Genomic DNA, 20,805 nt, shown 5'->3' on the forward strand with positions numbered 1-20,805 from the left:
TGCTCTCAACACGTATGTACACCAGAGGCAAGATGTTGCATTTTTAAACAGTGTTGGGTCGAGGTAGTGGGATGTGCTAGAAGGTGATAAAGCCTAAAAGAGACACTTCCTGGTTTCAGGTTGTGACGAAGACAGATTCATACAGACAAGTAGCAAACCTCAAACTACACAGATCTAGATCACTTCTTTAACAAATATTTGGTTTGGCTAGCCGGATTCAATGATTATCAGTGTGACTGTCTGCAAATGATAAGAATTAACAACTCTCGCTCTCTCTTTCTGTCTCCTCTTCAGCACAGAAACACACTAGGCAGCACTAAAAAAAACAACTCTTTAATAAATTTCCCCGCTGAGGGACTAATAAAGGATTATCTCTTATCTTATCTTATTAATTTATGAATAAAAAGCCTTCAAAGATGGCTGTGGTCCAAGAGAGGGATGGAGGAAGTAGCTCTATAAATAAAGCTGCCATGCCGTATTTGTAATATGAAACAATGTTTGTTAGCGCAGATAACTAAATTATTTAAATCTTACTTTGAGAAATTTCAACACATTTGTCTACAAAACCCTTTTTAAAATTGAACAAAATAAGTCATATGCATACATTTAATACAGTTTTAACATAGCAGCTGTACAAAAACATCGTCTACATAAAATACTGTCCAAATCAGCAAAGTTGTTCGTTATTTTAAATGAAAGTAAAGATCAACAATAAGTACGGAGGATTGTGAATCGGAGCATTACGTGCCACCTTTTGGTACTTGACCGTTTTCAATGTTTTAAAATGCTACAGACACATTTTGGTCTGAAAGTTTGGAGGATATGACTCTTCCGGGTGTGGTTGTGAATATGTGTGTGTGTGTGTGTGTGTGTGTGTGTGTGTGTGTGTGTGTGTGTGTGTGTGTGTGTGTGTGTGTGTGTGTGTGTGTGTGTGTGTGTGTGTGTGAAAGCCATGACTCAGCATCTGCGACCTTGATGCCAGCCTCACAGGAGTTCTGCAGTACTTTTCTTTCTCTAACACACAGACACACACACACACAACAAAAATGTCCCCCACGCACACACACACACACACACGCACACACACACACACACACACACACACACACACACACTTACACTTACACTGCAGAAGTGACCCAGGGGGAGTGTGTCAGACAGAATGCGGACTATGTTGGTAAAAATAGCTCCTACCATCACTAAAATACTCCCAGGCTTAAAGCAGGCCTGGAAAATATTCCTGTAGGAAACAGAGGGACGACTCACACAGAGAGAGACACTCGCCGAGATTTAGGAGTCAAGAGTCTTCCAGGAGAGCCAGGGATTTTGGCAGCAACTCAGAGCTCGAATTTGTCTGTTTTACTTAGAGCAGGAAAGAACCTCTTCAGTAAACAGATCGCTTGAAGCTACATCCCAAAATTAGGACCTCTGAAAAAATGTGTGCTTTCCCATCAAACCGGCTGGTATGGACGAGAAATAAAAACAAGCCAAAAAGCACGATCATTTTAGTGCAGTAAGAGAACACAACAAAGGTCATGGCGGCTGCGATAAATGTTATTTTTTCTGCTGTTTTGAAGGTTTAGTATTGGGAGAATGAAAATATATCAATAATAATGTTAAGCACAGAGCCAATGATTCACACACAGACACACAAAATGCTTTCAAACTGGACATTTTTAGACCATGCTTCTAGCAACAGGTTATTAAGTGAAACGGTCTCCTGGCAACAAGATGCCCCCTGTAACATTAAAGCAACAGTGCTGGGGCAACTCATTGAGCATCAATCCGGCTTGTTTTAAAAGTTGTTAAACGTATGTTTCCACAGCATTCTGTGGATAAAACCATAAGAAGAGAGAAAAGGGGAATGAAGATAAACTGGCTGAGCGGAAAGTGGAGCAAAACCCCTTCTGGGTACGTACAGTAAAATTAAAAATGAGCAGAGAGGGAGGAACGGGGGCAGAGAGAAGAAGAGATGGGAGGAGAGGATAAGAAAGGAATGTGGAAATGTGGGAAATACGCCGAAGAAAGAGTTAAATTAGAAAAGAGAGAGGATAACTGTGTGTTTCTGCGTGTGACAGATACCAAACATATGCATGCAAGTGTGAATAAGCGTGTATTTGTTCTCAAAGACGGGGAGATGAAAGCAGATATAGCGGTTATACTTCCAACTAGCCGAGGGTTGTGGTGCATGCAACACCACCAAGTGTTGCAGAGTATTCCCCAATAGTTGCAAAAATGATATATAAATACGGCTCCTCCTCAGGCCACAACAGAAGTTAACTTCAGTAAAAGTGGAGGCTGGGTGTATCTGTGGGCTGACGGGGAACTAATGTGTCAGAAAGCTCTGGTGGAAACAACTCCCGCTGCTTTCGTTTGGTCGGCGTAGTATGCTTTCACTGTGCGCTCCACACAAACTGTTGTGCTGTGATTTTTCTGGTTGTTGTTGTTGCTGCTGCTGCTGCTGCTGCATTCCTCCCACAAAACACCCACTGTGTTCAGTGACGGGCCACCTCAACATACCTTCTGCTCACTTCTGGGTGAGCCCGTTCATTCATCTGTGTGCAGGGTGAGTCCATCCAATTTGCTGGTGTTTTTTGTAAAGTTTTAAGAAGTTTACCCGTCCAAACATGAAACACGTCTTACCTTCGTATGCGGGGAGGTTTTGGAGGAGGCGTGTCCCATCTCTCGTCATCCGACTGGTGGGCTGCTTTATCTGGACTGCTCTCATTCTGGACAATTCACACAAACACACACAAACAAAAATATACACACACATTTGAGTTTCATACACAAAGAGCCAGAACTGCTGCCACTAAATAAAAATAAATTGCAATATAGAAATGTCAAAGACACGTTTGAGGTAGTTCAGAAAGATTGTCTCTATTATCTAATTGGTCCCCCGCACTGTTTATGTCCAGCTTAGCACATATCTTGGTCACAATTCTTTAATAACCAACTGAAGTAATGGACAGTACAAAACAATCTGCGTACACCAAATATAATTGAGTTTGACATGTTCTTATGGGTGAAATGGCTTTTTATTACCCGTCTACTTTGCAGTGTGTGCCAATTTGCTAGCCAGAATTATTTAAATTCTTACTCAGATTTGTGGCTCCCTTACAAATTGTTGCTCAGGCTATATTAGCACATTTCATTTCCATAGTTTTTAGGAAAATTCTGCGGTTTCAAGAAACTTTTGAGTCGGTTCCTACTGAGCTTTGTAAACACCTCGATCGAGCTTTGAGTCGTTAATGAACACACCAGAGCTGCAGCGAGTGTCCTGCTCAGTCAGTGTGTCTTTGTGTTTTTTATTGTTGAAATGTAAAGCAGCTCTTTCTCGAACTGATTCCTACTAACTCTTTTTATTACATTTTTTTCCTGAGCAGAGGCAGAAAATGGCTTAACTAAATAAGCACTCCTCCTCTCCTTTCCCCTTGACTCATTCGTTTGACTGTCTCCAAACTGATAATGAGACGATGACGAGACAGATTCAGCCTTCATTAACTTAAGGCCGAGGGGCAAATTGGGCCACTTCAGCTCTGCGTGTCTGTATGAGCGCTTACATCTTCTGAGGAACTAACTTGAAAAAAAGGACAGAGGACGTGATTACATCATATGGCTTTATGTGTTGTTTAGAATCAATTTGGTGGGAAAAGGCTACTTCCTGCAAACAATGGCGCCTGAGTGTGAGCAGAAAAACCGTGTGTGGGATGAACGATGTGTAGGCTTATTGTTCGTTCTGCCATTGAGATCACCTATGTGGGTGTTTTAGTCACTAGCAAAAGCCTGACTGGACATGAGTCAATGTGTGTGTGTGGACTGAGTCAGTGCAGCACACTGATAATGTTTTGTGTGAGTGCTAGTGCTTGCAACTTTGTAAGATAATAATAAGGTTATAAAGAGAATCAACAAACTTGTACTGGAGTTGTTGTCTTCCTCCATAAACACACGCCTACTATTAACAAATGAGTAATAAAACAAACTTTATAACAAGTAGTAAAAATGTAGTACAGCAAAGTTCACTCGACTCTCTTCTCCTTGTTTTAGAGATATTGAAAGATTTTAAGTGAGATTTTAAAGACTGTGTCAGAGTCTTTCCTCATGTAAACATGGTTGCGTGTGTCCCAGTGAATGTCTTTTGCAAAGGTCTCCCTTTCCCAACGGATGCGCGTCTATTCTCAGCCCTCAGAGTGCATTATGGGAGAGGGGTGATGTCATCAGAGCTTCCTAAGCAGGAAGTGGACCCCTGGGTGGATGCCAATGCACTCCCTCATCGTCTCTCTGTCGTTCTCTGTCTTTAGTTTGGTCAGTCTCAGCACACAGTCTCATTGATGCTTCTGTCCTCTGGCTTTTATCTTCACATATCTACATGACGGTGTTTGGGAGCAGCAGCTTTACTACTTTAACAATATTTTCCAGTAGCAGTGGGGGTTTGTTACCTTTCCAAGAAAGAGACATTTCTTTTGTCACTAACTAGCAGGGAATTACGGTTTGATAGTACGCAGCAGAGGAGGAGGAACAGGTTGGGAGCTGGTCTGGTGTCTATCCTTGACTCATTTTATCAATAAATTACTATACAGTAATAAAATAATATGTATTTGTTAATCATAACAGTCACCAGTAGATTCTTTCTTGCAACGCTTGGTGTGAAATAACTTTAGTGTTTTATGCTAAAAGTGTAGCATTTCTGTAGCTCAACTTCTTCCAATGAAGACTAGCTAGTAGCCTCATTCATTTCAAAGTAGCTTCCCCCAAGTCTGCTACGTACTGATGAGGGATGATGGGATGTGAGCTATGGCTCAGTGATCAACTACAGATTATTTTTTTCATCTCTGTCACCTGCAACATTCAAACACCAGATCGTAATGTAATCAGAACAGCACTGTGGTTAAGACTGGGGCTTCTTTTATTATGGAGTTTTTTTATCATACGACTAAACGTTTTGGTTTGGTTGTACTTCTGGTACGTGTGTGTGTGTGTGTGTGTGTGTGTGTTTTGGGGGGCAAAGGAGAATAACGTGTAAAATAAAAACAGGATAGTGGTGACTGACAGAGCAAAGCTTTTTTTCTGGCTCTCTGAGAGAACCCTGCTGAGAAGAGATCTCTGTTTTTGGCACAAACTCTGCAACTCTTCTTTTTCTGTCTGTGTACAGAGCAAAGTTTTCTGAAGGCCTCTCTTCCCCTCTCCTCCTACCCTCTCCCTCCCCTGTGACTAATTATTTGTGTGTGTTTTCTTTTCTCCACTCCAAGTGTGTTACTCAGCAACATCCTGTCTTTCTTTAACACCAGACAGCATGCACAATATGTGTGTTGTGTGTATGTATATGTGTTAGAGTGTGTGTGTGTGTGTGTGTGTGTGTGTGTGTGTGTGTGTGTGGGTCTCATACCATGCCATCTTGTATCTTCGTGCTGGTGGGGCTCTCCAGTAGTTGCAGTTGTTTCTGAAAGAGCTGAGCGATCGCTCTGTGAACTAACTCATACTGCTCCTGGAGAGACAAAGACAAAGAAAGAGAGAGAGAGAGAGAGAGAGAGAGAGAGAGAGAGAGATACATAATGAGATAAATGGAGGAGAAAGAAACAAGAAGAGAGAGAAAAAACAAATAAAGGTTTCCAGTAAATCAATAAAAAAGCAAAAACATTATCGCGTCTGTACCCAAAAACATCCATTTACAAGGCTGTGGAATACAACCTGTGTGAAAACAATGGAACGGCCTTCCCTGATGCACACTGATATAATGTTGTTACTCTCCCTGTAAGGCAGTAAGTGTATTGCACTGCTTTTGCTTTTTTCAGAAATGACATTAGAGTTACCGGCTTCCATCAGTCCCCATCAAGGCAATTCTATCATGTATCTAACAGGGCTCGGTTTCTCTCTCAGTGTCTGGACGTGTGTTTGGGAGGGGAGATCATAAAATAGGTACAAAACCGCAGAGGATGCTGGGTGCCTTGTTATATTTGAATGAATGCTAGTTAAAAAGGTACAAATAGGACAGGAAAATGTCCAGCTGAGGATCATCTGTCCACTGCAGCGAATTCCACGAGAAAACATGCAAACACAGAAACACACCCGTGTCGAAACTACTTCAACCAGTTAGAAATACTGGTAGGAATGTGTTGACCTCTGTGAAAAGGGCTAAGATCCTTTTTCAACACGGCGTGCAGCAAGTAAAACAAGAATGAAGGGGACGCTAGTTGTTAAAATGCTAGAGGAAATCTATTCGTTTGACAAGCAGTCTACCTTTAGCTGCCAGGTTCCTTGTGGAGAAACATGGGAAATCTGGCTGCAGAAACCAGTTTTGTGTTGCTATACAATTAGCATCGAATCACTTATTAGCATTTTTATATTTAAATTGAAGTCCAAGCTGAATGAATGCAACATATGTGGGATGTGTGTATAAGAAAAGACAAGAACAAACCTTGGTCTGTACGGCGGAGTGCCGTTGCGTCCTCATCTCTTGGATCAACCGGAAAACATTAAAATCTTCTGGTATTTTCTTTAAAAAAAAGCACACAACATAACACAGAGTGATTCTCACTTGAGTCTTAACATAACATTAAGTGTGTGTACTTGCACAGGTATGTTTTAGGTATGCGTAGGAGTATGTGTGTTTATGTGTTTACATACCCCAGCTTTGAGGAGGTTCCATGTGTAGTCGATAGCGCAGATAGCTCCCGTCCTCCCACAGCCGGCACTGTACAGCCACAGTCATACAGATTAGAATCAAAAGTGTGTCGCACACGCACACACACACACAAATCAACTCTGGATTGAACTCTACTTTCAGCCACATTTATGAACATTTGTACGTAACAGCTCTCCTAGACCGGATGGAGACAGGAGCCAAACCTCGTGTGGCATCATGCCTGACATGACACATACAACCATAAAACTTTTATCTCATGCTGTCAGAGAGCCTCTGCTACTCTAACGAGCACCGTTTCTCCACACACACATACAGTACAGTGCTCATCAACCCACACATCCTCACAGACGCAGCTTTAACTCCTGCTGTGTAACAGAGGAACCAGGAAATGTCCTCCGGCTGCTCATTATAGCTGATTACACACACGTGGAGACAACGCATGTGTGCAGCAGAGGACTTAAATCCATAAACTTCTGAACTATTTCGCCATTAAGTTGTTTATCGGTGGAAAAGGTGCATTCATCTTTTCAGACTGCTTTGTCATGAATGTAGCATTGCTTAGAAGGATAACACTTCAGGCCTACAGCAATCGTATCTCATAACTATAGCTGTTGTTAGATTCTCAACAAGTTCGTCAAAAAATGAAATGTTAAATATAAATTCTAGCTTTTGCCAGGAGTAGGTGTGTAGTTGTATGTGGGGTTTAGCTGCTACTGCAACACTTCTCTGCGTAGTGTTGAAACTTGATTTCAAAAACACACAAACCAATGCCGGCCACCTGACGTACATTCTGACTGCCTCCTCACAACAAAAACACTGTCTATGTCATGAATCATTCAATTTCATAAACTAGAACCAGCGATGCCAGTGTGAAGCATCACTTTATGCATAATGTATACATAATGTATACATAATGTATACACTTCAGTCTTTCATCCGTGCCTTTTTTAAACGTTGCCTTAGTTACAGTATGTGCATACATGGGTGGATTTGTGTTGCAGAGTATGTTCTGTACTGTGCCCACCTGCAGTGCACACATATAGGGACATCATCATTCTCCTGGTATTCTCTCATTAGTGCGATCATATCCAGTATGGAGTCAAATGACGAGGGGACGTCGTGATCGGGCCAGTTCATATAATGGAACTGTGTTATCCTCCGAGATTCCTGCAGCGAGACACACAGGGATGAATATTTTTAAAAGGTTTTAAAGAGGGTTGACGGGAGGTCAGCAAATTGAATCATAGGGCCAAGAGGAGAAAGTGAATATGTGGGCGATATTTTAATATTCGCATGTAGCAACTTTCAGTGGAGCTGTGGTTGGATGATATGATAATAGTTCTGTCATTGTTCTGCAAAATGATGTTGCCCTAATGTCAACATTAAAAAAAAAAGAAATTTCAATATAGCAATACAGATTTTTTTTGACAGTGAGGAGTGGTTTTATAAAAATGTTTAAGTGAAGAATAGGTCAGAGTTCTTACGTTCTCATTCTCCACCGTCAGAGTCCTGATAAAGTAGTCTGTTCTGGCCTGCTCCGATTCCTAGAAAACAGAGAACATTCACACAAGCCTTGACTAAGACGGTCACTGGAACAAAATGTGAGAAATGTGGTAGGCCAGAACAACAGACCCCCCCTCACACACACACACACACACACACACACACACACACACACACACACACACACACACACACACACACACACACACACACACACACACACACACACACACACACACACACACACACACACACACACACACACACACACACACACACAGCTGTGATATTACAGATTTTGTCTACTTACACAGGAGATTCTGAAAGGGCCGAAACTCATGGGTTCCTCTCCGTGCAGCGGGAAATACCGCTCACACTTTTTCTAACCAGAGAAGAAACAGGAGTTAGCTTTGGCTGAGAACTAAATACCAGACAAACATCACAGCTTCCTGTGCACACACACTTTCTGCCTTGAAATAAACAGTTAACGTTACATGTGAAACATTTGCATTCACAGAAAGACAAGGACTAAATACATAGATACTATACTTCATATACATAGAAACAGGCATATATGCTAATTATTTGTGCCATCAGTCACACTTTATTATCAGTTTAGTGATTGTCTTGACATCTTGGGCTTTGGTAATTGTCTTTTAGTGTCATACCAGTATATCTTTTCACAAACTTTCCAAAGAAAATTCAAAGCAGACAAGCAAGAAAAACACATGAAATACTAGAAATACCTTCACCAAGGCTAAACAATACTTTAAATTAGCTGTCTTACATGTAGGACTATATAATGAAGGAGATAATAATTCTATTTTTGACGTTATTACAAACAGACTGCAGGATGGAAGACATATCGTAACCTTGGTGGGGATATAAAACACAGATGTGCGTACAGACACATGCATGCACCGACACCAGCACACAAACATACACAAAGAGATTAAATATAGCGGCCTTACCCTTCCCATCTCAAACTCTCGACATGCCATCACAATAACCTGCAGAGTCACAGACAGGAAGGATTACGATCAATATTTACACCCACACACTCACAGTTACAGCTTACATTTCCCAAAATATTTATTCCTGTGTTCTATTTATGAAATGCTGTAGTTGCCAAAACCAGGTCCAGACACTCGGAGGAGTACCCTGCAGTTTCTGGCAATCTTAAATTCAGAATCGGCTTTTCTAAATTGTACACTTCTACAGAGCAGACTACGTTTCACTCTAACATCTATATCTCACATCATTCTCTTTGATCCTACAGGAGTAATTATCTCAGTGCCTTTCAGAATGCTACAGCAGTTAAACCTGATCACAGCCCGCCCTCCCTTTCTGTCCATCTGGTTCAAGCATAAGCACTCCCCATCTGCCTTGACAACCACATTAAATATTTATATTAATTACTTTAATTATCACACCCCCTTTCGCAGTAAGTAACAGCTTTCTGATGCTGTGCAGTAAACAAATTCATGTCTCTCTGGCTTCTTCTTTCCAACATCCACAGCTCACATACTCACAGCTACATTGTACTCCCAGTTCATCCTCCAGAAGTCGATGACAGTGTTCTGCAGCGGGCCCTGAGTTGCGATATAGGCCTCTGGGCCATCCATACCCTGAAGAGAGCGATGGGGGAGAAAGAGAGAGAAAGCAAGATCACAAATCTACATGGTTTTTTAGAAATCTATATTCTCTAGAGGCGCTTTATCTCCACACTGGATGTTCCTGTGATTCATGTAGCACTTTATACTGCGTACATTTCCCCAGCACTGTGATCAAATTGTCAAACAACAAAGCAAAAGGAATTTCAGCAGCTTTTCTTTTTTTTTTTACCTTGATGAACCGTTTTTGAAAATATATATTCTGTAAAGACACTTTATCTCCACACTGAATGTTCCTGTGATTCATATAGCACTTTATACCACGAAAAAAAAAAATATATATATATCTCTAGCACTGTAATCAAAGTGTCAAACAACAAAGCTAAGGAATTTCAGTAGTTCTTTTTTTACCTTGATGAAGTTGGCATTGACATAATCTGTGTCCTGATTGGTTGTTTTTAACGTCAGCTTCACCCTAGTGTGATCAACTGGGGAGACAAAAAAAGGAGAGAGGCATATTTACTTTGATGCTTTTGAAATATTTTTCATACCTGCAGTAACAGATGATGAAATAAAACAAGTGAAAGAGAAAAGAGCAGATAAAAGAAACACATATAAATGGATTGAATGGGAGATATTGAGAGGACAAACGAGGACAAAGTGAAGAGAATTGTAAAATAAAGAGGATAATGGACATACAGAAACATCCTCATTCCTAAGTGTGCGTGTGTGTGTGTGTACACATCTGTTACGGATGAAGTGGTTCTTCCGTTGCCTTATCAGCAGCTCATTCACTAAAAGCCTTAATGAACGAATGAATGCATGAAAGGACGGAGGAGAAAAAGAGGATAATGATATAAAAAAGTAGGACAGATGTTGGGTCATGGAAGCTTCCCCGAGGTCATTAAGTACAGAGAGAGCTCTGTGAGACAGAGACCATAACACCAACTGTTACAACATGCAGGATATCTGTATTTGTTCTAAATGTATGAATACTTATTTTACAAACATGGCATTTTGAGTGAATTTATGTTTATATATTGAGTCTGTCTGTCTCTAACTGTTTCCTTTATCAAAGCAGGTAGGGTAAAAAGAAATGTTTCCCACAATTGAACAGTGTTAGGCAATACATTCGACAATGCTGGTATTTCACAACATTTTCAACTTTGATTTAATGTGATTTCATTCTTGCAAAAGAGACTTATCTTTAAAAGATGAAGACAAAAATAAAAGATATTTTAATGCTGCTGTCATGCAGGACACACGTTTCCTTATAGATTATATTGTGTGGCATTGCATAAAAATAGCATATGAATACTAAATGAAATTAAAGTGTTGTGGTTAATAATGGCAGCAAAGGAAGGTACTGAGGGCTAAGTTGTTACTTGATAACATGTGGTCGAAATCTAAATTTGCACATCTTGTCCAAGGTCTGTTGTTGGAGGTTCTTTTAGCAACAGAAGATAAATAAAATAGTAACAGAAAGTAGGAGCGAAACAAGAAACCAGTCTCTGCTGGCTTATATAGCCCGCTATGAAAGTACTTTGCATGCAATGTGATGGTGTTCACCACACATTGCATGCAAACTAACAGATACTTTGTTTTCAAAATGTGCTTTTGTTTAGTCTTTGGTTGAACTTACAAAAAAAAACCTGCACTTGTTGTGTGAGCTCTAGAGACCAATATGTTAATCCAGCTGCCAGGTTTTCCCCATTCACATTAATAAGACTAAATATCAGCATGCATTTGTACTTACATGGCAGTATATCTTTATATCTGTTCTTCTTGACATTCTCCTCCCTCTCTCCTACGTTGGTGGGGTAGATCTTCTCCGTCCGGTATTTGGTTGATAACCGTCGTAACCGCTGCAATAAGAAACACAACGAGAGGGATATATTTAGTAGAAAGTAATAACTTATCTTCCTTTCCTTCTCTCTCACGCCTGCACAGATTATACGTAATTTGTTTGCATGTATAAATGGAGCTGCAAACAGAGGAAAGGCAACATGGGTTCCACTCATGATGGGACTACTTTTCTTCGACAGCAGACGGGAAAAGAGATAAATGATAGCAGAGGGTCAACCTGTGATTAAAGTATCAGAGCATCACACCACTAAAGATGTGTGATGTTAGAATCAAAAGTGTGACACACTCTCTCTCACACACACACGCACACGCACACACACACACACACACACACACACACACACACACACACACACACACACACACACACACACACACACACACACACACACACACACACACACACACACACACACACACACACACACACCTCTTTGCATGATAGCATCATTAAGATAAGTGCAGCCAAATCTAATAGTAGCTGACATTGATGAAGGCACATTCAGTTAATGGGAGGGGAACAATTACGCCATCTTTTGTCTGACAGCAGGTGACTTAGACCGCTGCATGGTCATGTTTTAGGTTATATGTTTTTCATACAAGTACATACAAATACAAAGACATGCACGCAGGCAACGATGCCAATGACCAGGGCAGTTTCGTGCAATATTTTACAGGATTTTTGCATCAATGCCATGAAGTGATTTGTCAGATATTTGATTAAATGAATCAGGCATTAAAGGGACTTTTCAAGGACACTTTGGGTCTGCTAGTTCCTTTGTTTGTCTCAACTGAATTTCCAGAAAATTAACTGTAACACCCATCAGGTCACACCGCGATATGAAATTACACGAAGCAGGAAAGCAGATTTTACTGCTAACAATATACCAGGAAACATGAGCTTATCACACCCTGCTGAATTGTTTTTTACAATCAGTGTGCTACAGATTTCTATTGTATTGTTGATTTCGCCTGAAAAGGAGGATCTCGGCCCGCTTCAAAGCGCACTCTGTTGAGGTTAATTTGAAATGTGAAAGCAAACAAACAGGATTTTATGAGAGCAGATATGTGATTTTAGAATGATTTCAAAGGCCAAACTACTAATAAATCACATCTGTTCAGGAAGCGATCTTACCGATCTGTAGAAGGTCATGTTTATAACCTTTAATCAAAGGTAAATCAACAAATATGCAAGTCAGAGCGTTTATTCTCCCTGATTTAAAGGGTCAACAGCTGTTAAAGCGGATGTGCTTGTATCTGACTCTGTACTTTGACAGATCATTAGGTCCAACAGGTAGAATTCTCCATTAAGCGTTAAAGATTTTATGTAGCTTTTGATTGATTCTTCAAATGGCATTTTTTTTTATTTTTTTTTAAGTGCTCCACACTTTCACATCGGTGAGCTCGCAAAGGGGCATTTGGAACTGAAATGCAACAATGCATCATGTTTTCCTTCGGTCCGGATCAAATGAACCAAACCACAGGTGTGAAACGCAGTCAGAGACACTGATTGGTCTGAGCAGCTCGACGACAAATTGGGGGACTTTCTGAAAACTTCCAGTGAATTTTATCACCCATTCACGCCTTCACTGTGGCCTCAAGTGTCTCAGTGAAACTTTCAAAGAAGCTTCAAAAGCACAGCAAGACTTTTGTATCACTTAAAAACTCCCTGCTGCTCGACTCTGATAATGTTCACATGATATCTCTGTCAAATGCTTTTTTTTTTTTATTATTCTCCCAGTTGCTTCAATCACTTCCTGCTCTATTTCAGAGACAATTAAGCATCTCTCTACTTGTTCTGCCTCTCTTTCTTTCTTTTTCTCTCTCGCTCCGTCTCTGAGAAAGTCAGTGTGGGCGTTTGGGGCTGCTGGAGCCTCGTGTGAAAAAAAGGGTCCCACCTCCTCTTCTCTCTGGCTCTGACTGCAGGCTTTCCTCATGTTGCTGTCACGCACGCACGCACGCACGCACGCACGCACGCACGCACGCACACGCTGCACATCCTGATTTCCTGAGAACTCTCAAACCTCAAGACTTTTCTTCCTGTCCCTGCTTCTCTTTTTTACTTTTGTCATAACATCACGTCGTAGCTATGGCGGAAGAAATATACAACACTGCATGGTTGTATATTTCTGAGACAGACAGACAGACAGACATGCAGAGACACACCCACAGAGACTATTGCAAAACCATAGCGGCTGTGATTAAAATGTCAACTATGCAACTTCGACAGCGATGTTGCATAGTTGAGGAAAGGGATGCACCGATACCTGGGTAATGCATTGCATTTTAATTCCTTGCTGCATTAAAAAGGTTTTTTAAAAAGTGTAATTCCTGTTCATTTTGAACCAAGTTGCTGGTGTACGATTTATCATTTTATTAATAAATAACAGGTTGGTAAATTTAAATCGATGTGTTCATTTGTTAAATTTAGTTTTACAAAGTTAAGAAAGCAATGTTTAAGTCAAGCCTGAAGTTGAGAATATCTTTCCCGATTAGTTACAGCTCTGTTTGTAGTACATATTGTTTTCTTATGTCGTTTATGCATTAAGTCAATCTTGAACACTTCAAAAGAGATCATTTCTAGAACATGAAAAGAAAACCGAAACCGACTGGTGAATCTTTCTCCCACCACAGCGTTCAGCTCCTGTCTTCTGTTCATATTTTTTTTCTTCTGAAAGTTGTCTTTTTGACACAGGGGGCTTCAGTGCTTTCATAAACTGAGGAGCTGTACTCACTGAATACACTCTTGACACACACACACACATGCACACACACATAAACAGCTTAGACTCGCGGCACAGAGGCAACCTAAAGACATAATGAGTTTTTCGGCTTTCATTTTGCATCAGTCATCTTTCTGAACCACCGCAACGAGCTGAGGGAGAGGAAACAAGGGAGTGGAAAGGAGATGGGGGGGGGTAAAGAGAGGTACACACTGAGACTGTGGGCGGCAACACAGCTGTGCATGTGTTCATTTGTGTCTGTTTGTGCGTGTATGTGTTTGTGTATGTGTGTGTGTGTGTGTGTGTGTGTGTGTGTGTGTGTGTGTGTGTGGTAATAGCATTAGAGCTCCTCTGGCCCTGTGTGAATTACATTTCTAACAGAGGTCTGCTTCTGTGCTGGGCCAGAGCCTGAGAAGACACACACGCACACAATCACACACTTAAGACACACAATGAGCAAGAGAAGGCAGGCAACAGGGATTCGAGATGGTTTGCGATTCCCCCAAATCCACAAAACACATTATGTGGAGACAAACATGCACACGGTCGTGCCCTCTAACACTGTAATGATCATATGTATTTATTTCCCTTTTGTAGCCCATTTTCGCTTCATTTGCAACGAACTGGAAAGTACAAAGCTACCCACCCCCCCCCATTAAAAACTAGGAATTCAGACATTTCGTAGCAGCTAATCAATGACTTTACGTCAGGGAAAGATTTCCCATTTTCACAAGCTCCAGACTTGTATAATCATGAGGTCAGATTGGAGAGGATTATCCACAGGAAAAAAACAACTTCAGTGCCTCACTCAACTCAAAGACATCTCAGCGCTTGTAATTCCAGGCTCACACCTCCGTCTCAATCCGACAAACGTTCATTTTAAGGGTCTGCCTCTCTGACCCGGGCCAACTTGACACAACTTTAGTACTAGAGAGGCAGAGGTCTATCAGCTACTGTCCGTTTATGATCTCAGGTTTAAGAAGCCACATCGGAATCAAACGACACATGTTTTGCTTCTATATACTTTATTTGACTGATTGTGTAACGGACATTTGTAATATGTTATAGGAGATGGTCACTAACTACAGCTGTCAAATTACCAACAGATATAGAGAGTAGTGGTTGCTTGAAACCAACAAGCAAAATTGCAAATGGATGGACACAAGGAGAATAGCAAATTAACAGTGCAATCTTGTGGTTGGAGTAAAGAACAGAGGCTACAGTGTCATACTATTAAGTAAGTTGCATGAAATGCAGACTGGGTGTGTGCGGACAGCTTGATAAAGGAAATATGGATCTGACTCATCTGAGCGGCTGAGTGAACAGATATTTAACAGAGCATTTAAACTGCAATTACGCTGTGAACTACCATTTATAGTCAAATTGGACCATCCAACAGGCTGATTAAGCAATTACTGATAATGAAAAATAAACCTCACACACATAAAAGCTTTATTGTAATCAAAGTTCAGCTTTTTTTAATTTCATACATCATAATAAAAAATAAAAACTTGGATGGAGAAGCAGCTACTGTCTGTCTGGCCATTTTTCTCTCTACTTTCCATTGTCGCGCAGACAGACCCTGTTTCAAATTACTCTTACTTCCTCTGTTACGTGTCACACACACACACACACACACGCACACGCACACGCACACACACACACACACACACACACACACACACACACACACACACACACACACACACACACACACACACACGAACGACAAATAATGGGTAAGCCTGGAGGATGAGAGGGAGAGAGTCCTCGCCTGCTGCTCTGTACCTTTTCCAAACAAACCAAGAGAGGTGGGATGTAAGGGAACGAGGAAAAGAGAGGAGAGGAGATATGGATATTAAAGATAAAAGGAGTGATATGGAGAAAGAGGGGGGAGACACAAAGGGGAGGTGACCAGGGAGGAAATAGGGAGAGCCAAGGCTTTTAAGAAGCTCTTGGTTACTAAGCTAATGGGTTCTTTTTATTCCTTGTTTCGGTCGTCCATTCACACGCTCTCTTGACACACTCTGTCGCTTCGCACTAGCTTCTGTCCTCAATGGGGGGGGCAGAGAAAAGAGAGCTCAAGGAAAAATAAACATCCTTGTATCTATCAAAGTGCACTCCTGTAGTCAATTCTTGTTTGTTGCAACAACAGCAACAACATATTAAATTCATCGTTTAAGTCTTTTTTTTTTCAATTACCAAATATTTGGCGGTTCTAGCTTGTAAAGGATGTGGATTTGATGCTTTTCTTCATCATACAGTACCAGTCAAAAGTTTGGACACACCTTCTCATTCAACGGTTTTTATTTATTTTTTTATATATATTTTTTCTACATTGTAGATTAATATTGAAGGAACACATATGGAATTATGTGGTAAATAAACAAATGCTCAACAAACCAGAATATGTTTTATATTTTAGATTCTTCAAAGTAGTTGAATGAGAAGGCGTGTCCAAACTTTTGACTGGTACTGTATGTGATATACTTCATATCTTTCATTTTTGGATTGTTAGTTGGATAAAACATAATCTTTGGCCTGAAATTGTGTTTATTTCTCATGTATTGTTTTGTATGACAGTACAAAGATATGATATAAATCCTCATATTAAATATTTTTGCCTTATTTGTGTGCTTCAGTTATTAAAAAAACTGACTTTACAGAAAAGATTGAGCAGATTTGTCCCTTTTAAACAACTGATGGTTATATAACCAAAAGTTAAATTTCTTCCCCTATCATTGGTACCTTTAGAAGTATGTTACGCACAAAAGCATCGGTACAAAACCTCACAGGAAACAAGGGAAGTTATCAAAAAAAACTAGAAAACTAATCAAACTGTTTTCTATGGTTTTCACACATTCAAAGACTAAAACGAACTGAAACCACCTACGCTGTACTGTTGTGGCCTAGTCTGCAGAGCGTGTGAGGAACATTACCCACATTTTAACAGCTGATGGACGTCTGTTAGTAGATCTTCACTTGCACTTTTTGTCAAAAGTTAAACTAATGTTGAACTTTTCAGACAAACTGTGTTGCAGTATTTATAGAGATTCACTCCGGTGCTTTTATCTCTCTTTCGGCCTCAGAATTAAAAGCAAAAATGATAGAAAATCTCTCACATTTCTCCTGTTCCTTCCACACTTCATTTCTACCTTTCCGTTTTTATTATATCCCAACTTCCCATCAGTCAGAGGAGTAAAACAGCATGACTAAGTCGGCCAGTTTCCTGTGAACGCTCGACTTCCACTGACACACACACACACACACACACACACACACACACACACACACACACACACACACACACACACACACACACACACACACACACACACACACACACACACACACACACACACACACACACACTCACACTCACACACACACACACAGGGCGTTGCCCCCAAAAAAAGCACAGTGCCTACTTCACAGACCCCTTCAGGCTGTGACTGAGTCATGTGTGTGTTTGCAGACACATTTCTTCACAATGACTTGACTTAAAATGGCTCAAGGATGCCAGGGCAGCTATTGGACACAGAGAGAGAGACAGATGGAGAGACAACGGAAAGAGAAGATTAGGAAACGAAAGAAGAGACGAAGATTAAAAAATGTCAAGAGAGGTAAAGGTAGAAGGAGCCCCAGAGAGGTAGAGGTAAAAAGAGAGAGAGAGATAGTGGGTCTAACCTACTTTCTGTCTCCTGGCTGAATAAGTCAGCATAGCTGTACTTCCCTAGCACACTGAATTATTCACACACACACACACACACACACACACACAGAGAAACACATTCTCTTTTTTGAGCTCAGTCATAAGCTCTGATCGGCAGAAAATATGCTCTTCCTGTAGAAGCGATGGGAAAAAGTGTGTGTGTGGCCAGGAAGTGAGGGTGTCTTGCGCTAGTGGCAGAGAGGCTGTGCTGACGGTCACCTTCCACGCACACACACACACACACACACACACACACACACACACACACACACACACACACACACACACACACACACACACACACACACACACACACACACACACACACACACACACACACACACACACACACACACACACACACACACACACAAAATAGGTCACCTCTTACAAAGCTCTCAGAAAAATCAATCTCCCGCATGCAGAGAAAAGATGCACCCCCACAGCACAGAGACTAACAGGGTCTGTATGGCTCTCTATACGCATCTATATGTCGCTCTGCTTAGCTCAATTCGATAAGCGTATGCTTTATGCCAAGTTTAGCTTCTCCTGCTTAGCTTAGCATAAAGACACTCTAAGAAGTTTCCTCTCAGGGCCAAGAAATAGCCCAGCAGCACCACCCTTAAACCAGCAAACTGATTATTATTTTTTTAACTCAGTTTTTGTGCAAATTAAACAAACAAGGTTGAATGTGTTAATTAGAGGTGCTGATAGGTGGATTTTGGTACCTTTAGATAGTCAAGCCAGCCATGTTCCCCCTTTTCTATCTTGTGATGATAAGCAAAAGCTAAACAGCTGCTGGCTGCAGCTTCATATGAGAGTCGTATCAATCTTCTGATCAGACTCTCGGCAATAAAGCAAATAATCATAAATCCCAAAATGTTGAATTTCTTCTGTAATTGCTTTGTTTTGTAAAAAAAAAAAACTGAAATTAAGGAAATCACATTTTCAGATAACAGATCACCATGTCAGGTGCCACTGTTAGTTTAACAGCAGAACAGAGCTCAATAATCAAGCTCAATCACTACGGAAATAACAAGAAACCCAACCCTGACCTTTAGCAAGAGTAAGGAGGGCCTGGACTGTGTGTGTGTGTGTGTGTGTGTGTGTGTGTGTGTGTGTGTGTGTGTGTGTGTGTGTGTGTGTGTGTGTGTGTGTGTGTGTGTGTGTGTGTGTGCGTGAGACCTCCTCGTTAACTAAAGATCGGGACAAAGATAATGTCCGACGACCAGCATCAGTTGCCAAGCTGTATATACACACACGTGCAAACATGCACACATGCATGCATTGTGCAGTGATTTCCACTTCATGGCTACTGGCGGAAATAGGTCAGTAGAGCACTGATAGCATGAGTGGGCATTTAACACACTCACTCACTCACTCACTCACTCACACACTCACACACTCACACACTCACACACTCACACACAGAGTTGTAACAGCATTCACTCAATGGCACAAAGCAGAATGTGCTTTCTTTAAGTTAGTAATCAGGCTTCCCTTTTTTCTGTATCTGTCAATCTTTCATTTTCAGTTCCTTAACCATCTGACCGAATGTCTGACTGTTATACAAATCACTCAGGCAGCACCTTAAACATGCGAATATGACGACACAAAAAGCAGAACATGATTTTATAAACAGGATCCGCGAAAGAAACTTAAAGGATTTAATCACAAAAGAAACTTAGAGGAGTGTATGTCGTTGTAGAGAGGGTCACACTGACTGCTGGAAACACCTGGCCTGAACTGAAAGCAGCCGGTTCAACCAGCCATTTAAAACCACCGTCACTTCTGGGCTCCCACTTCCTTTGGGACCTCAAACCACTGCTTGGCGTGTATAGTACACAGACCCATACAGTACGCTGTATGTGAGAAAGACAGACACAGAAAAAAACTTCCTTATACGGCTTTCTTTCAATAATGAGTGATTGTGTTTGGGGCTTTTAGGAGCCCCAAACACAATCAGAGAACAGATGAGTGATAGATTTGGTAAAATGTTAATGAAAACCAAAAGACAATCTTCTGGTTTCAGTGTCAGAATATCTGTTGGGTCGTGTAAATTTATCAGTGTGTTTCCTAAACCTGTTTTTGTGAACGTTTTCACAAAACAACCCTTACAAACCTGAGTTGAAACACGATAACTGTCTTAATATCACAAAAAGACTGAGAAGACTGCAACGTTCCTCAAACTTAAACGTGTAACCACCAACTGTTAATCTCAATGCGCCAAAATTGTCATATTTGCAACAGCAGTGGATGGAAACACATTGATCCGCATTCACCTTTGCAGATTCCCTGAAAATTACAGTTAGAATTGGCCCAAAATTTGACTATTGAGAAGTTGATGAAGTTTACATTTCTTCTGATTACTATCAAGTACAGACAAGTGTAAACATTTTGCTAGTTAAAATAAAAAAATAAAAATTGAAACTGTTTATCAGGTGTATGATATAAAAAAACGCCATGACACAAGATCAACGATAGATGCTAAACAATTACAATACAGTGATAAATAATAGGGACTGGGCAATCAGGTAAAAGGGAGTTTATTCAGCTATCAGTTGTGCTATTCTGCAGCTGACCACCATGTGACTTCCCCTGTGAACACCAGAATGACATGATTTTCACAGTGTGACCTCCCCTCCCTCTTCACTATCACTTCGGTCTCTGAAATGAGCTCAGCAACAATAAACGCCCTCTAAAAGCTCACAAACCGAGCGAACATTTTCGGATATTTGCCTGGTG

General features: G+C 40.8%; 1 protein-coding gene across 3 annotated transcripts in view; it reads right to left on the bottom strand.

Annotated features, from left to right (window-relative positions):
• ptpn12 (protein tyrosine phosphatase non-receptor type 12) overlaps positions 1-20,805 on the bottom strand; it is a 44,676-nt gene that overhangs the window by 16,168 nt on the left and 7,703 nt on the right. For all 3 annotated transcript variants that reach the window (XM_054624563.1, XM_054624561.1, XM_054624562.1), the window contains exons 2-12: positions 11,516-11,624; positions 10,171-10,247; positions 9,679-9,774; positions 9,118-9,156; positions 8,457-8,528; positions 8,128-8,187; positions 7,668-7,810; positions 6,625-6,691; positions 6,416-6,493; positions 5,387-5,485; positions 2,644-2,729 (exon numbers count right to left, since the gene is read on the bottom strand). In XM_054624563.1, the coding sequence (XP_054480538.1) occupies positions 2,644-2,729; positions 5,387-5,485; positions 6,416-6,493; positions 6,625-6,691; positions 7,668-7,810; positions 8,128-8,187; positions 8,457-8,528; positions 9,118-9,156; positions 9,679-9,774; positions 10,171-10,247; positions 11,516-11,624 (926 nt within the window). The remainder of the gene's footprint in view (positions 1-2,643; positions 2,730-5,386; positions 5,486-6,415; positions 6,494-6,624; positions 6,692-7,667; positions 7,811-8,127; positions 8,188-8,456; positions 8,529-9,117; positions 9,157-9,678; positions 9,775-10,170; positions 10,248-11,515; positions 11,625-20,805) is intronic.

This window comes from Anoplopoma fimbria, chromosome 23, assembly GCF_027596085.1.
Source record: "Anoplopoma fimbria isolate UVic2021 breed Golden Eagle Sablefish chromosome 23, Afim_UVic_2022, whole genome shotgun sequence".
NCBI lineage: Eukaryota > Metazoa > Chordata > Actinopteri > Perciformes > Anoplopomatidae > Anoplopoma > Anoplopoma fimbria.